The following is a 20,125-nucleotide window of genomic DNA, read 5'->3' as shown; positions in this document are numbered from 1 at the left end:
AAGCTTTGTAAGGAAAGGATTTATCATTTTCCTGCTTCTAAAAATATAACTGTGAAGTAAATGTGTACTTAATCCATTTGTAATCATAAATAGTTTTCTACATTATGGTTAATTGAGATACTAAAAGCCATCTATAACATTATTACTCTCATGATTAGGCAGGAGGAAGAAACAATACTCATCAATGCTGAGTTTGTATCAAGCATATGCTTGATTCTTTCACTTAGTGCTGCCCAGGTGGGGACCAGTTTAATGCAGATTTTCTTCCATGAGTACAATCTTGTAAGAAAGTTATCTCAATTATCAAATAGAAAAACCGCTTACTCTATCACAGCATTTTCTAAAAAATTGTCTGCTAACATGGACTTCTCTTAGAATGGAGGTTCACATAGATCATCAGGAATTAGTTTAACTTTTTTTCAAGAATTTAATCAGAGTTAGCTAAATGCAAAAACATCATCACCGATTAGCTAATTTCAGATATAAGAAGTAGGAAAAAAGTTGTACAAGTACTAAAATTTCCCCCAAGACACCCAAAAATATCAAGATCACCAGCATTTTTCCCAAAAATCTCCTTTTCAGTGTGGCAGTCCCCTGGAGAGGGTTGTGTTGGGCTCCACCAGCACCTTGGTACCAAGGGATGCATCCCTCTGCTCTTTCCTCACATAGCCTGTGACTTGCTACCTGACCTTGTGCTGAATTTAGGAAAGAGCAGGAGGCCCTTAAAGTGGAAATTGAATATACTAGAGAAATACTTAGCCTATTTTATCATTTTACCACGGAGAAGCCCAATAATTAATATTATTTGAGGACTCTATTTTAGTGGAGCACAGTCCAGTTTTGGTCTTTCCAAAACCATTTGTATGAGTGGTTGACAAAGTGTAATATATGAAAATAGACTAACTCTTGGTTTTACTAGTTTATTTTTGTTTTAGTTTTAATTACATGATGGTCCTTCAGATCTAAACTGAAATTCACATATAGACTCCTTTAAACTAATTTTGCAAGAAGAGGATGTAAGGAAAATACCTATCTACAAAATAGAGGTTTTGAATTAATAATGCATACATAATCATGGGAGAAACCTATGCATAGATAAAAACTGTAATAAAATTTTAAAGAGTTAGATTTTTTAAAAAGTCCTTTATCACTCAGTGTATTTATCTATATCCCTAACTCTGCAACTAGGTTCAAATCTGCATATGAGTAAAAGGATACATTCTTTGGACATATTCACCAAATTGCTATAATTTACTTGGAACTTCAGCTAATACTAGCAGAAAGAACTTTTTAAAAGAAAAACTAGTAATTGACTTCAAGTCATAGTTCTAGCTAAGTTATCTGTCCTCTTTCTGATTGATTAGACTAACAGGGGCATTGAAAACTTGTCGTTCCTCTTCTAGCGTTCAGTCATTTTCACAATCACATCGTAAACTTGGAAGCCTACTTACAGGACAAGATAAGTGGTCTCCATTTGCAAGGAGATAGAAGGGGAAAAAAATATTTTGTACCAGGGATTGAACCAGGAGTGCTTAACCACTGAGACACATCCCTAACCCTTTCATATATATAATTTTATTTAGAGACAGGATCTCAATAAGTTGCTTAGGGTTTCACTAAATTACTGAGATCAGCTTTGAACTTTCAATCCTCCTGCCTCAGCCTCCACAGCCCCTGGGATTACAGGTATGAGCCACCATGCCCAGCAGAAGAAATATTCTTAACAATCATGATAGAGAAGACATAAGAAGAATAGGACACCATTAAGAAAAATTGAATCTGCCTCCATTCATGTCCTATAGGACTCTTAGAAAATGTTTTTGTTTATTTTTTTTTTTTACAGCTATCCCCCCTGGTCCGTGGTCTTGTTTTCTGCAATTTCTCTTACCCAGTGTCAACCACAATCCAAAAATATTAAATAAAATATTCTAGCATCAACAATTCTTAAGCTTCAAATAATTTTGATTACAGTATATTGTTATAATTGTTCTAGCTCTTATTATCAGTTATTATTATTAATCTCTTACTGGGCCTCACTTATAAATTAAACTGATAGGAGGTATATATGTATACGAAAAAACAGAGTGTACTGGATATAAGGCTTAATACTACCTGTAGCTTCAGGCATCCCCTGGGGGTCTTGGAACACATCCCCCATGGAAAAGAGATTACTTATTATGACAAAGCATTCTCAGTCTGTGTTTGACTCACATCTGTCTGGTGATTAATAGGTACATATCAATTTAAAACCCCTGAATCTTCTCCGCCGGGTACACCAATTGGCAGGATCAAAGCCAGTGATGCTGATGTGGGAGAAAATGCTGCAATTGAGTACAGCATCACAGATGGTGAGGGGCTGGATATGTTTGATGTCATCACCGACCAGGAAACGCAGGAAGGGATCATAACTGTTAAAAAGGTAATGCCACTTCTTAATTCTCATACATATGAACACACTTTTCTCTGGTTCCTAAGTTACCAGGGGCAATTAACATCTCATATAAACATTCTTTTAGACTCTGATTTTTTTTTTTTTTTTTAAGAAAATGCCAATTCTAATTATATTGAGATCTCTTGCGTTGGCTTTTGGGGACCAAAGTAATTTTATACATCCATTAATTCCATGTTTTCAATAGCCTTTTATTAAGACTCTCTTAAGTAAATAAATAATATAAACAAATGGTATAGATAAAAAGACATGAAATAAATAATACAAATGAACAATAAGGAAGGAGACAGTGCCAGATACTGTTCTAGGTGCTGGAGGTACAAAGGCACCTACAGATGGTCTCTGCTTTCATGGAACTGCCAGCTCATAGGGGAGGGGAAATAGAGAGCAAGAAAACAAACCAATAAATATGTAACTACAAATTGCAATAGGTGAGTTGAAGGAAAAGAATAATACACGTAGTGATCAAGTTGACCTGAATTAGAGAAGATATGTAAAGACCACAAATTTAAGTGATACAAATTGTCTGCAACTTCTTTATCTCTTCCCTGAAACACAGTGATAATAAATCTTTTATGTCCCAAATTCCTGTTATTTATCAATGTACTTATGCATTAATTTAACCCCTTCCAAAACTAGTGCAACAGTGCAATATACCAAAGAGCAGCAAAAGTTAAAAACCAATAAATTGTATGCTTTGAGGCTAAACACATTAATTGGTTTATTTTTTTATGATTCTCGCTTTATAAAGTACCGTGTAATATTTTCTCCCTCCTTTAGCACACGGTTGTGTTTGCTGGTAAATATAAGCATAGGTGGATATAAATAACAAGAAAACTTTTCCCCTTAAGCTCATGTCCTAATATCTGGAAACACAATAAAACATGTTTAAGTGACACTCAGACCAATGTTTTATACCATAATATAATTAGGAAACCCATTAGTGTGCATTAACCTTTTTAATTTTCTTAGAGCCTGATAAGATTCGAACTGAAATTTTGCCTAGCCAACTAAATCACATTCACTAACGTCTTGATTAATTATCTTTCTAGTGAGCCTTGTCATATTCCCATCTAAAACTAAAAGTCAGCAATAAGCATATGGGTTCGTTATGCCTCCAAAAGCGAAGAATCTCTTCCTCAAGATCTTTAACAACAATGATTATTCCTTTCTTTGGTAAATAATTAGCTACATGCCCTTATCAGGATATCATTGGAATATTTCATTAACTCATGCAAAAGTTTGTTTGTTTGTTTGTTTTTTAATCTATTTTATCTAAATGACGAATAGAGAAACCCTATGCAAACCTGCAGTTCCCATTTCTGGCTATACCTTCAAATCACTTGGGGATGTTTTTGAATGTATAGGTTACATCCCCACCTCCGGTATTTGCTTTAAATATGTCACTTTCCTCCCCAAGTTCTTAGACTTTGAAAAGAAGAAAGTGTACACCCTCAAGGTGGAAGCCTCCAATCCCCACGTGGAGCCCCGATTTCTCTACCTGGGTCCATTCAAAGATTCAGCCACAGTGAGAATCGTGGTGGAAGATGTGGATGAGCCCCCTGTCTTCAGCAAAGTGGCCTATGTCCTGCAGATAAGAGAAGATGCTCAGATTAACACAACAATAGGCTCAGTCACAGCCCAGGATCCAGATGCTGCCAGAAATCCCGTGAAGTAAGCACACTCCTGCACCATCTCTATCATAAGTCTCAATTTATGTTCAAATATCCACCTGCACCTTAGAAAAAGAAGAATGTCTTTTTTCCAATTAAACAGTTGTATTTTCCTGAAAAAACTACTCCAAATAGCACCTTTGGCTCTGGTCTCACTGCATAAAGATTATTTTAGCAGCAGTGTGAAGCTAAAATACACAAAAATTGAAAGAAAGATAAAAGAGCTCAAGATGTACACTACTTGCATGGGAGGTAGTGTTAGGTGATGCAGCTGAGTGTCCTGGGCTTTCTTTAAGGTTCAAGGTTTTCCTAAGGTTTAAGATTCGTCAGAATAGAATAGGGAAACAAACAAAATAGGCACTGGGCTTGAGCGCCTATTTTCCAAGTGTGGGAAGAACCTATTGTGTAAAACTTAGAGGCAGAATTATGCTCCATTTGGATGCATAATTTTTCCTCCTGCAGATGTAAATAGAAAACATGAACCATTTCATGCTGTATGGCTGTGAAATCCAGGGGAAATTAATAAAGCAGAATCCAAATTTGCACTATATAAGCAAGCTCTGTTTCCCTGTACTTTCCTGACACTTTAGTTGTAAATCATTTTACCAGAAAGCCTCATTGCTCTTGGGGACCACTACTGCTCTAAGTATTGTAGAACCTTATGAAAATACTGGAGTCTAGCAACCTCCAGCCTTCAGCCAGTAGCTTAGGTGACTAATGAGAAAAGTGCTAAGCTGAATACCATTGTGTAAATTATTCCTCATAAATATAGTAAGCAAACCCCAAAGCTGTATAAGAACTCTTGACAGTGAATCCACAAATATATTCTGAGCAAGTCCCCTACCATATGCCAGGCATGTCTTGGGCACCAAGGGAATACAGCATAGAACTATACACTAAGTCCTGATTGCAGGAAGCTTACAGACAGAAATAGACAAATGATAAATATGTAATGTGTCAGGTGAAAATAAATTCTAAGCAGTAAAATAGAGCAAAGTATGGAAACAAAGACTAAATGAGGTACTGTTTTAGATAGCGTGGTCAGGCTTCATAGTAGGGAATCAATGGAGCAAAGATTTGAATGAAACAAAGGAGTGAAGCATGCTAATATCTGGGGGAAGACCATTCGGAGAAGGGATAGAGCAAGGTGAGGCCTGATACCAGCTCTTTCTTGGTGTTTTGAAGGAGTCCGCAAGGAGGCCTTTACTGCTAGCAGAGAGTAAGGGAGGAGAGGCCACGTAGGAGGCAACAGGGAGGGCTGGATGGCGGTAGTGAGAGGGGCAGGTCCTATGTGGCCTTATAGACCATGGTAAAGACTGGACTTTACTCTGAGTTGAGAAGCCACTTGAAAAGTTGGAGTTAGAACTGTTACCTAATGCAAAGCTGTCTTTTAAAATGATCACCAGGCTGCTACATGAAGAATATTAGTGCAGATAAAAGAACTTGAAGCTGTAAGGCAATTGTTTTCTGACTTTTTAACCATCAAGTCACTTTGTTTCCATGAAACCTATGACACCCCACATCTAAAATACAAAAATGCCTGACTTATTTTCAGAAAGTAACTTTAAATCTCCAGGCAAATAGACTTGTATCATTCTACTGGAGTATCTATAAGATACCTTGGAGTGGATGGCGTCAATCCTAAGCAGCCACGTGTGAGCTCTGTGAATCAAGTATTTCTCCAGCCATACTCAATAGTATTAATAAGAAAAAGAGAAGATGGCTTTCACTTCCATAGCCACAAGTGTTTCAAGTACTCTCACAATTACTCTCTCATTTGAAGTATATTCTAACTGCACGAGGAAAAATATCTTAGCAAATCAGTGTCAAGTCCAGTTTAAAAGTGTTAAGGCTCAAAGTTTACAAATACAATCTTCACTTACCTCTTGAACAGATCAACATGTTTTTAATTTAAAGAGATAATTTTGGGAATGTAGACTATATACTTCCATATCTATGTTACTTTTTATAATAAATACCATTTTTTACCCACTGCATTATTTCATGTTTTATGAAAGGAAGGAGTTAGCTTGTCAAACTGGGTTAACTGTTGGTTAATTTTAAAGTTTTTTTGTTTCCAGCCTTCCCTTGGCACATATGGATTTGATATATAAATATAGATTTATTCTAGACATAAATATTGAACAACTAGGTGCTAGGCAGTATGTTAGGTGAACAATTAAGATCCTTCTTCCCCAAACATTGATTTATTATTATGCAGTTATAATATTTAATTCTTTAATCACAAAAACAATTTTCTACCAACAACTTTATCACAAACACCTTTTGAAATCCATGAAAGAATCTTACCTTATGTCACTATCAATATCTACTATGAAAAATCTGCATGCAAATACACCTCCTTTCCCAGTCCACCTATCTTCCTGCCCTGAGGATACATTAGAAGACAAATTATTTAATCACAAATACACTGAAGTCAGGGGTTGTGGGGGTAGGTAGGGGACATCCCAGCAAAATAATCTGCTACAATCATAATGGGATTGATTATCTTTCTTCTTATTAGTGATGTTTACAATTAATGTTTTGGGGATGGTAAATGTCCTTGTTGTAAATTGAAATTGCTTTAGGAAAAAACAAAAAGCAAATAAGGATTTATGTAAGAGAATTTTTCATGAAGAAAGTGGGCATTTTAGATTTTCTGCTAATTTTGTAATCTCCCAATTAGGGAAAAATAATACAAACTTTGGTATTTCTTAAGTACTTACTCTTTCTTTAAAATTTAAAGCTGCCTTCAATGAAAACGTTCTGACTGCTTACCCTTTATTTCAAGGCTTGATGGAAAAATATGATTACTTGTAAAATGTTAAACTATAACAGGAGGCAAAGAGACAAAGAACAAAAAAGATTACTGCTGTATATAATTGTAGCAGCTTATAAAGGCACTAAGCAGCACTTCTTAAGCTTGACATTTTTCATGAGAGAAAAAATATGTTTGTAGATAATTATTGAATGTCTCACAAAGTCTATGAATATTGAGATTTCCTTTCTGGTAATTAACTATGTGTTATAAATATTTATTATTCTCAAATTTAAAATGAAGAAGGTGATCAAGTAAGCTCAATGTTGTTGCCTAAATTCTTAGTAAATGTTGATTCATGACAGAAATGGCAAAAGCAATAGCTTTTTCATCTGTTTCAACTGTTTTGATAATAAAAAAAATCATTAGTTTATATACACTGAAACTAAAATTCCAACCCAACTTGTACCCATTGTGAACTTCATTAATTCTCTTTAAAATAAGATTAAAATAGCCTACAATAACTGAATGTTTATTTCATCTAGATACCTGCTAGATAACAAAAACAAATTTTATTAAGGTGAAGCACATTATTTATTATAACTTACTACTTACATTTTAAACAAAAATGATTCTTTGAAATAACATTTTGGACATGGTATACTATTACAGATTAGTAACAATTTTTCTCAGAGCATTCATAATAATTCCACATTTCTGACTAGTTAAGTCATTTATCTAAATTGTACTTCTACTCGGCTGACATGTGTAAACCTCCTATCATAATGTAAGTTTTGAGACTCCAGCTAAAATGGGCAATTTTTTTCCTAAAGCCCGTAAGATGTCAACTTTCTTCAGTGTTTTCTCTTAAATGTCCCCTTGCTCATAAACATACATACATAAGTACTTTTACACCTTATGGGGCTATTCTAAAAACTTGTAACAAATACATACAAAGGTAAATATTTTTTTTTAAAAAAAGACAAATGATGGCAAATTTGTAAATAAGATTAAATTTTCAAAATCTGTGAGACTTCTATCAATTTCAGGGTTGAAAACTCTGTCCTTTGGTTTCTAAGACATCACTTTTGTTCTTCTTTGAATATCTCCAAATTCCCCTTCTTAAATGTTTCTCCAGCTCTTGCTCTGATCCAGCTGCTGCTCTGGTCCTGGTGGGTCTCTCTTCTCCCATTGGTGCTATCAATGATTCTGTCCTTAGTGTTTTTCCCCCTTCACTGGATGTTGAATAAGAAATTGAAGTTTTCAGTCCAGAGCTTAATCTTGTGCTTCCAACTAGATATCTTCCCCTGGACCTTCCCAGGCACCTCAACCTCAGTGCATCAAAAATGGAACTAGAAACAGTCCCCAAAGCCCGTTTTTCTCTCCTCTTCCATCAGCTTGTGGCAGCACTCTCCTACCATCCTCCTCCATTCAACCTGCAATCTTTGCTGCCCTGCTTGGAACTCTTTGGTAAATTTGTGTTGCATTTAGAATGAATCCCAGCTCTTTATGAAGCTGGCCCATCATTCTGCAGTCTGGACTCTGGATCCCTCTCCAATCTCATCTCCTACCTCTCTTTCCTGCCTCGCTCAGCTTAGTCACACTAATTTTTGTTTGCTTCTTACAACAACAACAACAACAACAAAAATTTTAAATAAAATGGATTATAGAAAAATAACCAATACCTCACATTATATACAAGTACACATACACATTTAGTCCTAAAACTTGAGTTTAAAATACAAAATATGTAATTACTATATAAACTTGACCCAAATTATATATTTTGAAAAAGAAACTGTAGAGGTGACCCTTAAAATCTTGCAACTGGTTCTAGTGAACTTACTAATCAGGCCTTGATGCTAAGAACTGCTTTCTCAGAAAATGTTGCTTAATGTTAAGTTCTAGATAGTTCAATATGCAGTACAAGTAGAAAGTAATTATTTTAACAGATATTCTGGATATTGCTTTATGATGTGAGAATAGCAAGTACAAAGCCTTTCTAAATTCCACCCTGTATTTTCAGGTATTCTGTTGATCGACACACAGATATGGACAGAATCTTCAACATTGATTCTGGAAATGGTTCGATTTTTACATCGAAACTTCTTGACCGCGAAACACTGCTGTGGCACAACATAACAGTGATAGCGACAGAGATTAGTAAGTCCAACCTAGTACTGCTGCTGTCCCTGATTGATGGAGTGAGTGTCCCAGCTAGGGCTCATGGAGCATGGCCAAAACTCGTCACCCCAAGTTGATGATCCTGCTCAATACATATTGAAGGAAAATCCCTGGAATCGTTTGCAGTAATGTTTCTTCTAAATGTGGTCTGGTTCATTCATAAAAAGAGAGGCAATTGTGGAAGTTCTGCAGTTTGGAAACAATGAAATGAGAGTGTGACCTTCAAATGAGCCTGAATTGATATTATCAGATTTGATTCCAAAATGCATATAAGTTAGAGCATTACAGAAACTGCTGGAAAAAATGGATTCTCAGACACTGCAAAGAGAGGGGCAGGGGACAAAAGGGTTCAATTATCTTTAAAATGTAGACCTGGTCTAGAAATCTTGTGGATACTTATTCTCTAGCTTTCTTAGAATTTCCATTTCTAGATTTGTACAGAATTAAGAGGTACAAATGATCACTTTTCCATAGTATATCCAAGTGAGCAATACAAATCACCAAGTAATCAATAAAATGTTCAGAATGAATTTTATGGTACTCCCTGTGAAATTTAAGGCAATGAAATATAATGCCAAAAGAATGCAATGAAAATGAAAATTAACATGAATTATAAACACAATGTTTGGATTGAAATACATGAAACAAATGATTTTAAAATAAGGTTTTGTGTTTAAAAATAGACTTCTAAATGATAGTTCTTTTAGTCTTTGTTTTTAATCCTTAAAGTTTGACATATTTTTTCTTAGTTGGCTATCTAATGTGAAATATTTCATATCAAATGGTTCGTTACAGTTGTATTTTATCAACATAACTCAGAGATTTGAAGTAGCTGAAGGATATTGGGTGGTATAATAAGAAACCAATATGGGCCAATGAAACCCTGCCTTTGACAGTGATAAGGACGACTCATTAAACATTTGTATCCACTATGGATGCCAGTGACAGGCACCCTTAAAGACTGAAAATTACAAAATTATTTTCCACTGCAAAGGACCATTTTTCAAAATATCATGAAATTCATTTCATGAGTATTTTAAGCTTTATTCCTTAAAATCCTATTTTTAGGATTTACTGTTTCTATGACACATTTGAAAGTATTAGTAATTAAGACCTTTAAAAATTCATACTCATCCACTCTAACTTTGGAATAATGGTGTGAGTAAAACATCAGACATAAGGGATCTTAAGAATCTTATTGTCACAACTTCTGAACTATCTTTGATATGTCAAAAATCAAGAGTTAGTGTAAAGCCAGCTCACTCCCAGTATGAGGACTTTGGGCTTGCTGCTTCCTCTGCCTGGAGAACCAGAAATAACCATGTGGCCTCATCTTTCTCTTCAGTTGAGTCTCTGGGCAAATGGTAACCCATCAGAGGCCATCCCTGGTCATCCCTTTTAAAGTAACACCAGCCAAGCATGATGGCACATGCCTGTGATCCCAGTGACTCAGGAGGCTGAGGCCGGAGGATTGCATGTTCAAAGCCAGCCTCAGCAACTTAGTGAGGCTATAGGCAATCTAGTGAGACCCTGTCTCTAAATAAAAAAAATAAAAGGACTGGGGATGTGGTTCAGTGATTAAGCACCCTTGAGTTCAATCCCTGGTTCCAAAAAATAAAGTAGTATCCTCATCTGTCTCAATCCCTTTTCCATTTAATTTCACCAAAGCATTTACCATCTGATAGGTTACATACTTACATGTGTACAGCTTATCCCCAGAGTAGAATAAATCTCCAGGAGGCAAGTTATTTTTAATGCTCCCTTGTGTCCCTGCACCCTAACTAATGGCCAGCATATATTAGTCTTAGATGATCTAATATTAGCATTAGAATTTTTATTAATATTATCATTTAATGAAGTGAACCAACAAATAGACATGAAGGAAATAGATGAAGAGAGTTGAGACAAGAGATTCTAACTCCTGATTTTTATACCAGCAATGTCTTCCAGCTACCCAAGAGAATATCATAAAAGACAAACAAAATACATCAGGTCTTCAAACATTGTCTCTGCTCCACCATTATCTCAGATGAACAACCTGGGCTTTGGAATCAGACAGACCCAAGTTTGAACCTATGCTCAACTTCTTACTAATCTCTGCAAATGTGGATAAATTACTTAACTTCTCTGTGCCTCAGTTTCCTCATCTATACAATAGGGGCAATAACTGAATCTACCTCAGGTGTCTGTGTTAAGTCAGCTAATCCAGCAAAGTTCTTAGAATGATGACCAGCTCTCACTCAACACTCAAACTAACTAGGACCAATAACAATATTTTGATACCCTGGTGGTTCATGCATTTCCTATCTTCCTTTTGTCCATATTTTTCCCACCTTCCTGCTTTATTGGCTTCCTTGAAAATCTACCTCTAAAATGCCCAGTCTTACTTTGTGTAACCTCAGGCTTACTATGCAGATGTAATTATATCAATGCAAGTAGGAATTTCCACCAGGTGAATCAACTGCACAAGTACCAAACCATTCCATTCTTCCGCATGTCTGCATTGGTGCTCAATGCCCTATAGAATTGACAGCAGCCGCGGGGAATCTATGTGTGAATGAGGAGACAGTGAGTGAATGTTGTCCAAAGGGAATTGGCGATCAACATATTAATGCCTATCTCTTTCTTTCTGGTATGTGGCAGATAATCCAAAGCAAAGCAGCCGAGTACCTCTGTATATTAAAGTTCTAGATGTCAATGACAATGCCCCAGAATTTGCTGAGTTCTATGAAACCTTTGTCTGTGAAAAAGCAAAGGCAGATCAGGTGAGTTTCATAAGAAAGTACATTAAAGTTGAAAGTCAGATTAATTTAAGTCTTCTAATAATTCATATGCTACACAGAGCTGAGGGCTAGTTTTGAATTATCAATGAAGTGAGTGCTAAGAAGATTAATACCATAAATAAGAACTAGGGTGAATGTTTAAATTGCATAAGAGAACAAACAGTTTTTAAGAACTGGAAGTTCATCACTCTCAAAAACTGATATTGAGTCCAAATCAGTCTAAGTTTTCATTAAAATAGATTAGTCACAGTGTTATTGGAAAAATCTTTATTGGTGAACAGATAGTTTAATTATCATATCTTTTTGAAAGTAACAACTAGAATATATTTTACAATTGCCTATAATTCATAGCTTTACTTATTTACATTGCCCATCTGTACAAGTAATACAAATTCATGAATGTTTTACCATTTTACCCATTTGTTGCCACCTGAAATAGGTCTTTGCTGCCAGTGATATAAAAATTATGGTACAGTTGGTCAAAATAGAAATGCGCTATTAAAGTATATGGGAAAGTGGGAAGCTGAAGTTGTGTTTTATATACCAATTTTCTTTTTAGTTTTTGCAAGTTAGTAGCTTATGTATGAGCCAAGATTGGGCTGTCCAACCGTGCTGCCATTTAGTCAGGTTGCAAGCTTGTTTCAGTCATTGTGATGTTTTATAACTTTGTATCACTCTCCATCAGTGTTTCTCAACCAGGGTGAGGATATTTGCCTGGGGATATTTGGCAATGTCTGGAGATGATTGTCACAATTAAGAAGGTACTTCTGGCATCTAGAGCGTAGAGACCAGGGTTGCTGCTAAACACCCTACAATACACAGAACAGCACCCCACAAGGAGAAATTAATCCCATGCTCTGTGGCTTTCTAGCCCATGGGTTCTTTGAATAGAATGGATTTGTTGGAAGTTTTAAAAAGCTACGATTTTTTAATCAGAATTAAAATCATAAAATCAAGCAATTTGCTGCAAAACTATAAGAAACACTTGTGAATCATCAGAACTTTATAGCTGCTGTATGGTTTTCGTTTCAGTTGATTCAGACTCTACGCGCTGTTGACAAGGATGACCCTTACAGTGGACACCAATTCTCCTTCTCTTTGGCCCCTGAAGCAGCCAGTGGCTCAAACTTTACCATCCAAGATAACAAAGGTAAGTAAGTTCATTACTTTCTGTATCAATTTCCATCACCATTGGTTCAATACACAACGTAGTGTCCAGGTACACTTAACACTTTGCTTTCTGGTTCCAGACAACACAGCAGGAATCTTAACTCGGAAAAATGGCTATAATAGACATGAGATGAGCACCTATCTCCTGCCTGTGGTCATTTCAGACAACGACTACCCAGTCCAAAGCAGCACTGGGACAGTGACTGTCCGGGTCTGTGCATGTGACCACCATGGGAACATGCAGTCCTGCCACGCGGAAGCCCTCATCCACCCCACGGGACTGAGCACGGGGGCTCTGGTGGCCATCCTTCTGTGCATCGTGATCCTACTAGGTAAACTGCTTCTCCCTGCATCCTATCTCCCCTTGGTGAGGGGCACACACTGTTACTGTGACACTCTAGATTTTTCCGCCTCCCCCATTAAGGCATACAGCCTGATCTAGGTGAGTAGAGTTATACGCTGAGAATCTGTGTTATTCAAACATGAACTCATTTTTGCTTGAAATGGCTTTGGAGAATGAACTTGCCCATATCTTTGCTTGCCCGGGGAATCAGTCCACCGAAAGAGCATCTTGTCTGTCAGACTGGAAATGCATCTCAGGGGGATTCAAGGGCAATATAAATATGATCTTTTCATTTCATTTGTTGTTGAATGTTTAACTTGGCAAATAGTGTTAAATTTTAAAGAGTGAAAGTCACCCAGCATGGAGTATGTGGTGAAGGCCACATCTACAAAGGTAAAGTTTATGATCAATGAAAAAGTGGAAAGAATGGTGTCATGACTTTTTCTCTCTCAAACAGGAAAAATTAAAGGATGAAATTGTCTTTAACCTGGCAAACTTATTTTGATCTACCCACTTAAATGACTATTTTCTTAGCCTTGCTCTCTGGTTATCACATGCAAAATGTCTAATATTTTCAGATTCTCAATAATAAAAACTTCTGTGATTAAGGGAACAAACCAGGGACTCCAAAGAAATGAATGTGATCAAAATAAAAAGCAAGGTTTAACAATCATTCAAATGAAATTTTCACCCCCAACCAAGTAAGGCAAAAAATTGAGCTTAAATTGCTCAACAAGTCCATGACTGTGAACTAAGAAATGAAATGTTAGTTATGACAACCCTTTGAAAAACAAAAGCAAGATTTTTAAAGCTTGCCTATGTGATGAAAAAAATAAATAAAAGTCAGAAGTTGAGTCACCTAGATGGCACAGGGGGAAAAACCCTTTTTGACAAATGAAGACAGAGTCATTCCAAGAAGAGTAAAAGAGGACTTATGTGTCTCTAAGAAAAGAACGCTAAGGGATCCCTGCCCAAGAGCTTCATTCCAAATCCATGCTGCTAATTATAATAGGAGAATTTAAACTCCCCTGCAGAACCGTGTTTCCCTTTGTCAACTAAGATTTGGGCAAAGCATTTTAATATAGGATAAATAGAAACTGACAGTAACCAACAGTGTGGGTTTATAAGATTGTTTGGAAGAGAAGGACATGAATGTTCTTTTTGACTTGCAGGGGTATTTTCAGAAGCCTGTCAAGGCTATACTATGTACACAGACTCTTATGGTTCGTGGAAGGAGACCCAGCTCTCATCTGCTAAACCAAATTCTTCCTTTCCTTCATCATTAATCCATTTTCTCTTCTTCATTGTCTTCCTTCTAACTAGCTGATGTTTCTATTCCCTTTTCATTTCCTTCCTCCAGTGAATTCACTTCACTGTCTCTTCATTATACCTAATTGACCTCAGTGCCTCCCATATCTTGTCTCATCTCTTGGGAATACTATACCTAATTTTTAAAAAGGAGAGAAATGGAATTTAACCTTAACTCACTCCTGACAACAATGCTGGGCACTGTGTTATTCCGTTTCTTTTACAGATAAGAAAACAGGCTCAGAAAGGTCAAATCATTTACATTAACCTAGATCTGCGGATCTCCTAGTTTTATGATGTGATTTGAGCATGACCTTACCCAAGTGCCCTCACCACAGGCTAGATGCTGGGCACGGAGCTATACAAATGTTTTTCTCACTCCTCAGAAGCACCTGGTACATATTTATCTGCACCTTAAACATCAAAGCTGAGGATCCAGCTTTGTGATGTGAAGGCGTATGGTCAAGGCACACATTTAACAGACGGTGGAATCAAGTTCCAAACCCAGGTTTTCTCCCCTCAAGGCTGGGTGCTTCCATGCTGCACTCCATTCCTGCAGCCCTGTGGAGTGCAGGGTGATTTCCAGGCTCAAAGAGGCCAAACTTCAGTTGGACAATTAAAGGCAATCCTGGGCATCTGGTCAGAGGAGGAAAACCACATTGATATATGAGGAAAACCAAAGTCAAGAAAGTAAATCGGGCCAGGGGTGGTAGCCCATGCCTATAATCCCAGTGGCTTGGGAGGCTAAGGCACGAGGATCATTGAGTTCAAAGCCAGCCTCAGCAAAAGCAAGGCACCAAGCAACTCAGTGAGACCCTGTCTCTAAATAAAATACAAAATAGGGCTGGAGATTTGGCTCAGTGGTCAAGTGCCCCTGAGTTCAATACCCAGTACCCCACCCCCCAAAAAATGAAAGAAAGATAGATCAGGGCTGGAGCTGTTGCTTAGTGGTTAGGGCACTTGCCTAGCTCGCCTGAGGCCCTGGGGCCAATCCCCAGCACCACCAAAGAGAGAAAAAAGTAGATCCATGGCTTCTCGTGTTTACATAAGTTAGACAATGAAAACATCAAATGTCTCTGTGACACTTTAGAGTTTGCAAAACTCATTCCTGATAACAATGCCGAGTACTATGTTATTCCTTCTCTTTTACATTTAAGAAAATAGACTTTAAAAGTCTATCTGGTGATCTCCTAGTTTTATAATGGGATTTGAGCACAAATTTGCCCAAGTGCCTGTACCCACACACAAATCTTACTGCTATTCTCTGGCCCCATAAGAGTAGGGAAAAGGGAGACTCAGTTCCTGGTAAGGGCATTTCATAGGTATTTTTACCCTTCATGTCTAGAAATCACGTTTTTCAGTTTATAAAATTAGCTTTAGAAAGACCTCCCTTCTAGATGATTATACTTAAGAAATTCTGTTCAGATGTGCTTTGGGCTAATAAGAAAAAGATATAGACAGTTTTAGCTATACAAGAATTAAGCTGTGAATAAATGCCTTTGAATTGTTTGATGTGATTTCTCTCTTCTAGGGAGCTATACTTTCAGATGTGCATAAAACTAGAATAAAAGATCTATGTATGTTAGGCTGGAGAAGAATTAGGAAATGGTAATCACCTGCTATCTTGCCTTAAATAAGTGAAAGAACTCATGCATATCAGAGTGGAATTCTTTGTGGGATAGCTGGCTTGGTTCTATTGTCTAATTCCAACGACTGTCCTACTTACAGCTCTATTTTGCAATCCATGTCTCCAGTCACACTGGAAACCAGTGTAAAAGTAGATCATGGGCATCCCTCTGCCCAAAGCCCCGCAGGTCTCCCACATCTCTGTGCCCACTGAGGAAAAGATGAAAGGTGTTCGGAAGCCTCCCAGCCCCTTTGGAACCTGGCCAGTCCATACCCCTTTCCTCTCCTGGGTTCCTTCTGGTCCAGCCTGTGAGTCTCCTGGCTGTTCCTCAAACTTGGCAGGCCCACGCCTACCTTGGGGCCTTTCCCAGAGCTCTGTCCTCTTTGCCACATAGATCCTTGTATAACTGCTCATGTCTTTGCTTAAATGGCATGACTACCACTCTAAAACATGGCACAGCCCCCAGAACATGCAGAGAAGCACCTGCCCTCCTTGTACTTAGCTCACCTTTTCCTTGATTGCATGACACTCATCACCTTCTCACAGTTTCCTTCTTTATCATACATATTGTTCCTTTACTGTCTCCATGCGCCATTTCACAGCTCTGCCCACTCTAGAACTTTCACACTTAGAAAGCGGGCAGGGCTGTGCATCCTTTCTTTCTTTCTTTCTTTCTTTTTCTTTTGTTTTTTTCTATCTCTCTTTCTTTCTTTCTTTCTTTCTTTCTTTCTTTCTTTCTTTCTTTCTTTCTTTCTTTCTTTCTTTTTCTTTCCAGTAGAACCTAGAAGTGTATCTGGCACAGAGTAAGCATAACATAAGTATTTATTGAAAGAACAAATGGATACCCAGGGTGGATATGACCAATGAGGCATCAAGATACTCCTGGCGTCAAGAGAGACTGCAGACAGTTGCACAACCACACACTTGACAATGGCAAAATTCCATTTCCTTTGTAAATAGAATCAAATATGCTTCAAGCATGACAGTTAAGAATGTGGGCCTTTGAGTCTGATGGCCCAGGATTTGAATGGCTCCTACATGTGACCTCTCTAAGCCTCTACTCCCGGGTATATAAAATGGGATTATAATGATGGTGCTACTTTGTAGGAATTCCATATGTAAAGCACAGTGTTTGACGTGGAGAAAGTTATCAATAGGTAACCTATTATCATTATAACTATTAATGTCCAAAATTATAAAGTAGACACGAGTGTGCAAGCATCCTTATTATACAGATGGATGTACACACCCACTAAAAAGCTATTATTGTAAAAATTCAGTCTTCATGGCTTATAAAAATTGGGCCATGTATGGGTGAAATAGTAAAAAGTCATTACTCTACTTCCTGTAATAAACTCCTCTGGACAAACCTAGGTTAATAATGCATTTTCTGCCCTGGATGGCTGTTTTCTCTGTATGCTATTGCTACATTTTTATTTCCCACCCATAGGTCCACTTGTAGGTAGATATGCCTCTCTACAGGTAGCCAGCTTTGTTCCACCAGACCAGCTGTGAAGAAAGATCAGGAGTTTTTTAAATGTACTTCTTGCTTTACTTCTAATTTGTGTTAGAAGGAAAAAGCCAAAAGAACAAATATTCTGGGCAACAAACCAATGGACTGAGCACCTTTGAAAAATAAAATAAGTGTCATGTAAATGTTTATTTCCTCTAGCTTGAATAGAAATAATATGGAATATGTATTATTATCTGCCCCATTCAAGTTGGTGGATCTTGAGATCCAAAATGACTCTCGGAATCTGGGTCTCTCCAGGAATTATCTGTAATCATATTGCTTTGTATGTAGCAAAGGTATTCAAACATTCACATCTCTACTTTGGGTTTCAAACTAATTTTATACTTTTCTCAAGAAAAAAGAAAGCATAGTGCAAAAGTTATTTTCAATGTGAAGTTATGCAAGCCCTTCGACACATCTCAAAGGTGCCAGCCTTGTCCTCAAAACCAGTTTCAGGGCATTTTAGGTGTTTGGCATAATTTGCACCCTTATTGTGATACTTTCACCATGGCCGTGCTTTTTTTATTATTGTTATTTTATTTCTTCTTACCATGAAGCTAGTTTGCTGTTTCCAAGCAAAAAAGGAACTACTGACAAAGTATGATGGTGTTTTATCCTCTATTTTAATTACAACCTTCTTTCAAATATTTGGGGTTCTGATCTGATTATTGATGGAGGCATATGCATCTTTAAAGAAGTAAAGGTTGACTCTGCATTTTCAAGAAAACTTCTAAAATTTCGCATTCGGGGCATAGTGTTTCTTCCTGACATTAATTGGGCACCAAATTAACTTTCCCTTCCCTTTTCTGTTTTGTTTTCTTCTTCCAGTGACTGTGGTGCTGTTTGCAGCTCTGCGGAGGCAGCGAAAGAAAGAGCCTTTGATCATTTCCAAAGAGGACATCAGAGATAACATTGTCAGTTACAATGATGAAGGTGGTGGAGAGGAGGACACCCAGGCCTTTGATATCGGCACCCTGAGGAATCCCGAAGCCATAGAGGACAACAAATTGCGTAGGGACATAGTGCCTGAAGCTCTTTTTCTACCCCGACGGACTCCAACAGCTCGTGACAACACCGATGTCAGAGATTTCATTAACCAAAGGTTAAAGGAAAATGACACGGACCCCACTGCCCCCCCATACGACTCCTTGGCCACCTATGCCTACGAGGGCACCGGCTCTGTGGCCGATTCCCTGAGCTCTCTGGAGTCGGTGACCACAGATGGAGATCAAGACTATGATTACCTTAGTGACTGGGGCCCTCGGTTCAAAAAGCTGGCGGATATGTATGGAGGGGTGGACAGTGACAAAGACTCCTAATATGTTGCCTTTTTCATTTTCCAGTACGAAACTGAAATATGTGAAGTGGCTATTTCTTTCTATTTATCCACTATTCCGTGAAGGGTTCTCTGTTCTACCCATTTCAAAAGCCAATGGCTGCAGTCCGTGTGGATCCAATGTTAGAGACTTTTTTCTAGTACACTTTTATGAGCTTCCAAGGCAAATTTTTATTTTTTAGTGCATCCAGTTAACCGAGTCAGCCCAACAGGCATGTGCTGGAGGAGAGGACAGGAGCGGTATTTTCACTTGTTCTCACAGGGCGAGTTTAGAAATTGCTGGCTATCGCTGGCCTGATGTTTACTAGACTCCATTGCCTCAGGTCAGCAGACTGCTCCCACTGTACATTTCACATGCTAATGGAAGAAGGGATTGTGCTTTCATGATAAAAATATAGTTTTAGTTTTTAAAAAGTAATAATAAAGAAGGAGCAACTGGGAAGTCATTCCTTCTCTATCAGCTCACAAGGAGATAATAAACTACGTAAGAGTATTTCTGTTGCAAAGAATCTAAAATGACATTCACCCCATCTTGTTTGTGCTTTGAGAACTTTTTCTGACACCAGCTATTATTCAAAACATCCAATCCATGTTTTAAGATTCTTGTTTCTCTTAAGGAATAAAAGTAAATGAAATGATAACATTCAAAGATAACAATAACAGAAAAGTAATAAGACTTCATTAATTTGTTACATGTGAGACATGCAAGAGTTTGCCATTAAACCATAGAAAGAGAAAGAGAAAATAGCGAATGATGTTAACAAAGGAAATGTTTAGCATATTTGAAAGTTTTGGTTTCCGGATGTGTTGCAGATCACTTGAAATTGTTTCAACTCTCGGTAGGCTAATGAAAAATAAGAACAATTACTTAAAAGTCTCTGAAAGAATTTTTCTGAGACAAATGTTAACTCGTTGTCCATACTTGTTTTCAGTATTGTTCCACCATACCCTGAAAGCATCAGTGTGAAGGACAAGAATTCT

General features: G+C 37.5%; 1 protein-coding gene across 3 annotated transcripts in view; it reads left to right on the top strand.

The window, feature by feature from the left end:
- The window catches only part of CDH6 (cadherin 6), a 118,093-nt gene extending 98,469 nt beyond the window's left edge, over positions 1-19,624 (top strand). For all 3 annotated transcript variants that reach the window (XM_079146043.1, XM_079146044.1, XM_079146045.1), the window contains 7 exons: positions 2,232-2,419; positions 3,870-4,123; positions 8,907-9,043; positions 11,708-11,829; positions 12,880-12,997; positions 13,098-13,349; positions 18,637-19,624. In XM_079146043.1, coding sequence (XP_079002169.1) covers positions 2,232-2,419; positions 3,870-4,123; positions 8,907-9,043; positions 11,708-11,829; positions 12,880-12,997; positions 13,098-13,349; positions 18,637-19,127 — 1,562 coding nt within the window. In that variant the 3' untranslated portion in view covers positions 19,128-19,624. The remainder of the gene's footprint in view (positions 1-2,231; positions 2,420-3,869; positions 4,124-8,906; positions 9,044-11,707; positions 11,830-12,879; positions 12,998-13,097; positions 13,350-18,636) is intronic.
- The last annotated feature ends 501 nt before the right edge of the window (positions 19,625-20,125 follow it).

The sequence above is a fragment of the Sciurus vulgaris genome (assembly GCF_902686455.1).
Source record: "Sciurus vulgaris genome assembly, chromosome: 6".
Classification (NCBI taxonomy): Eukaryota; Metazoa; Chordata; class Mammalia; order Rodentia; family Sciuridae; genus Sciurus; species Sciurus vulgaris.
This window is presented reverse-complemented; position numbering and strand designations above follow the sequence as displayed.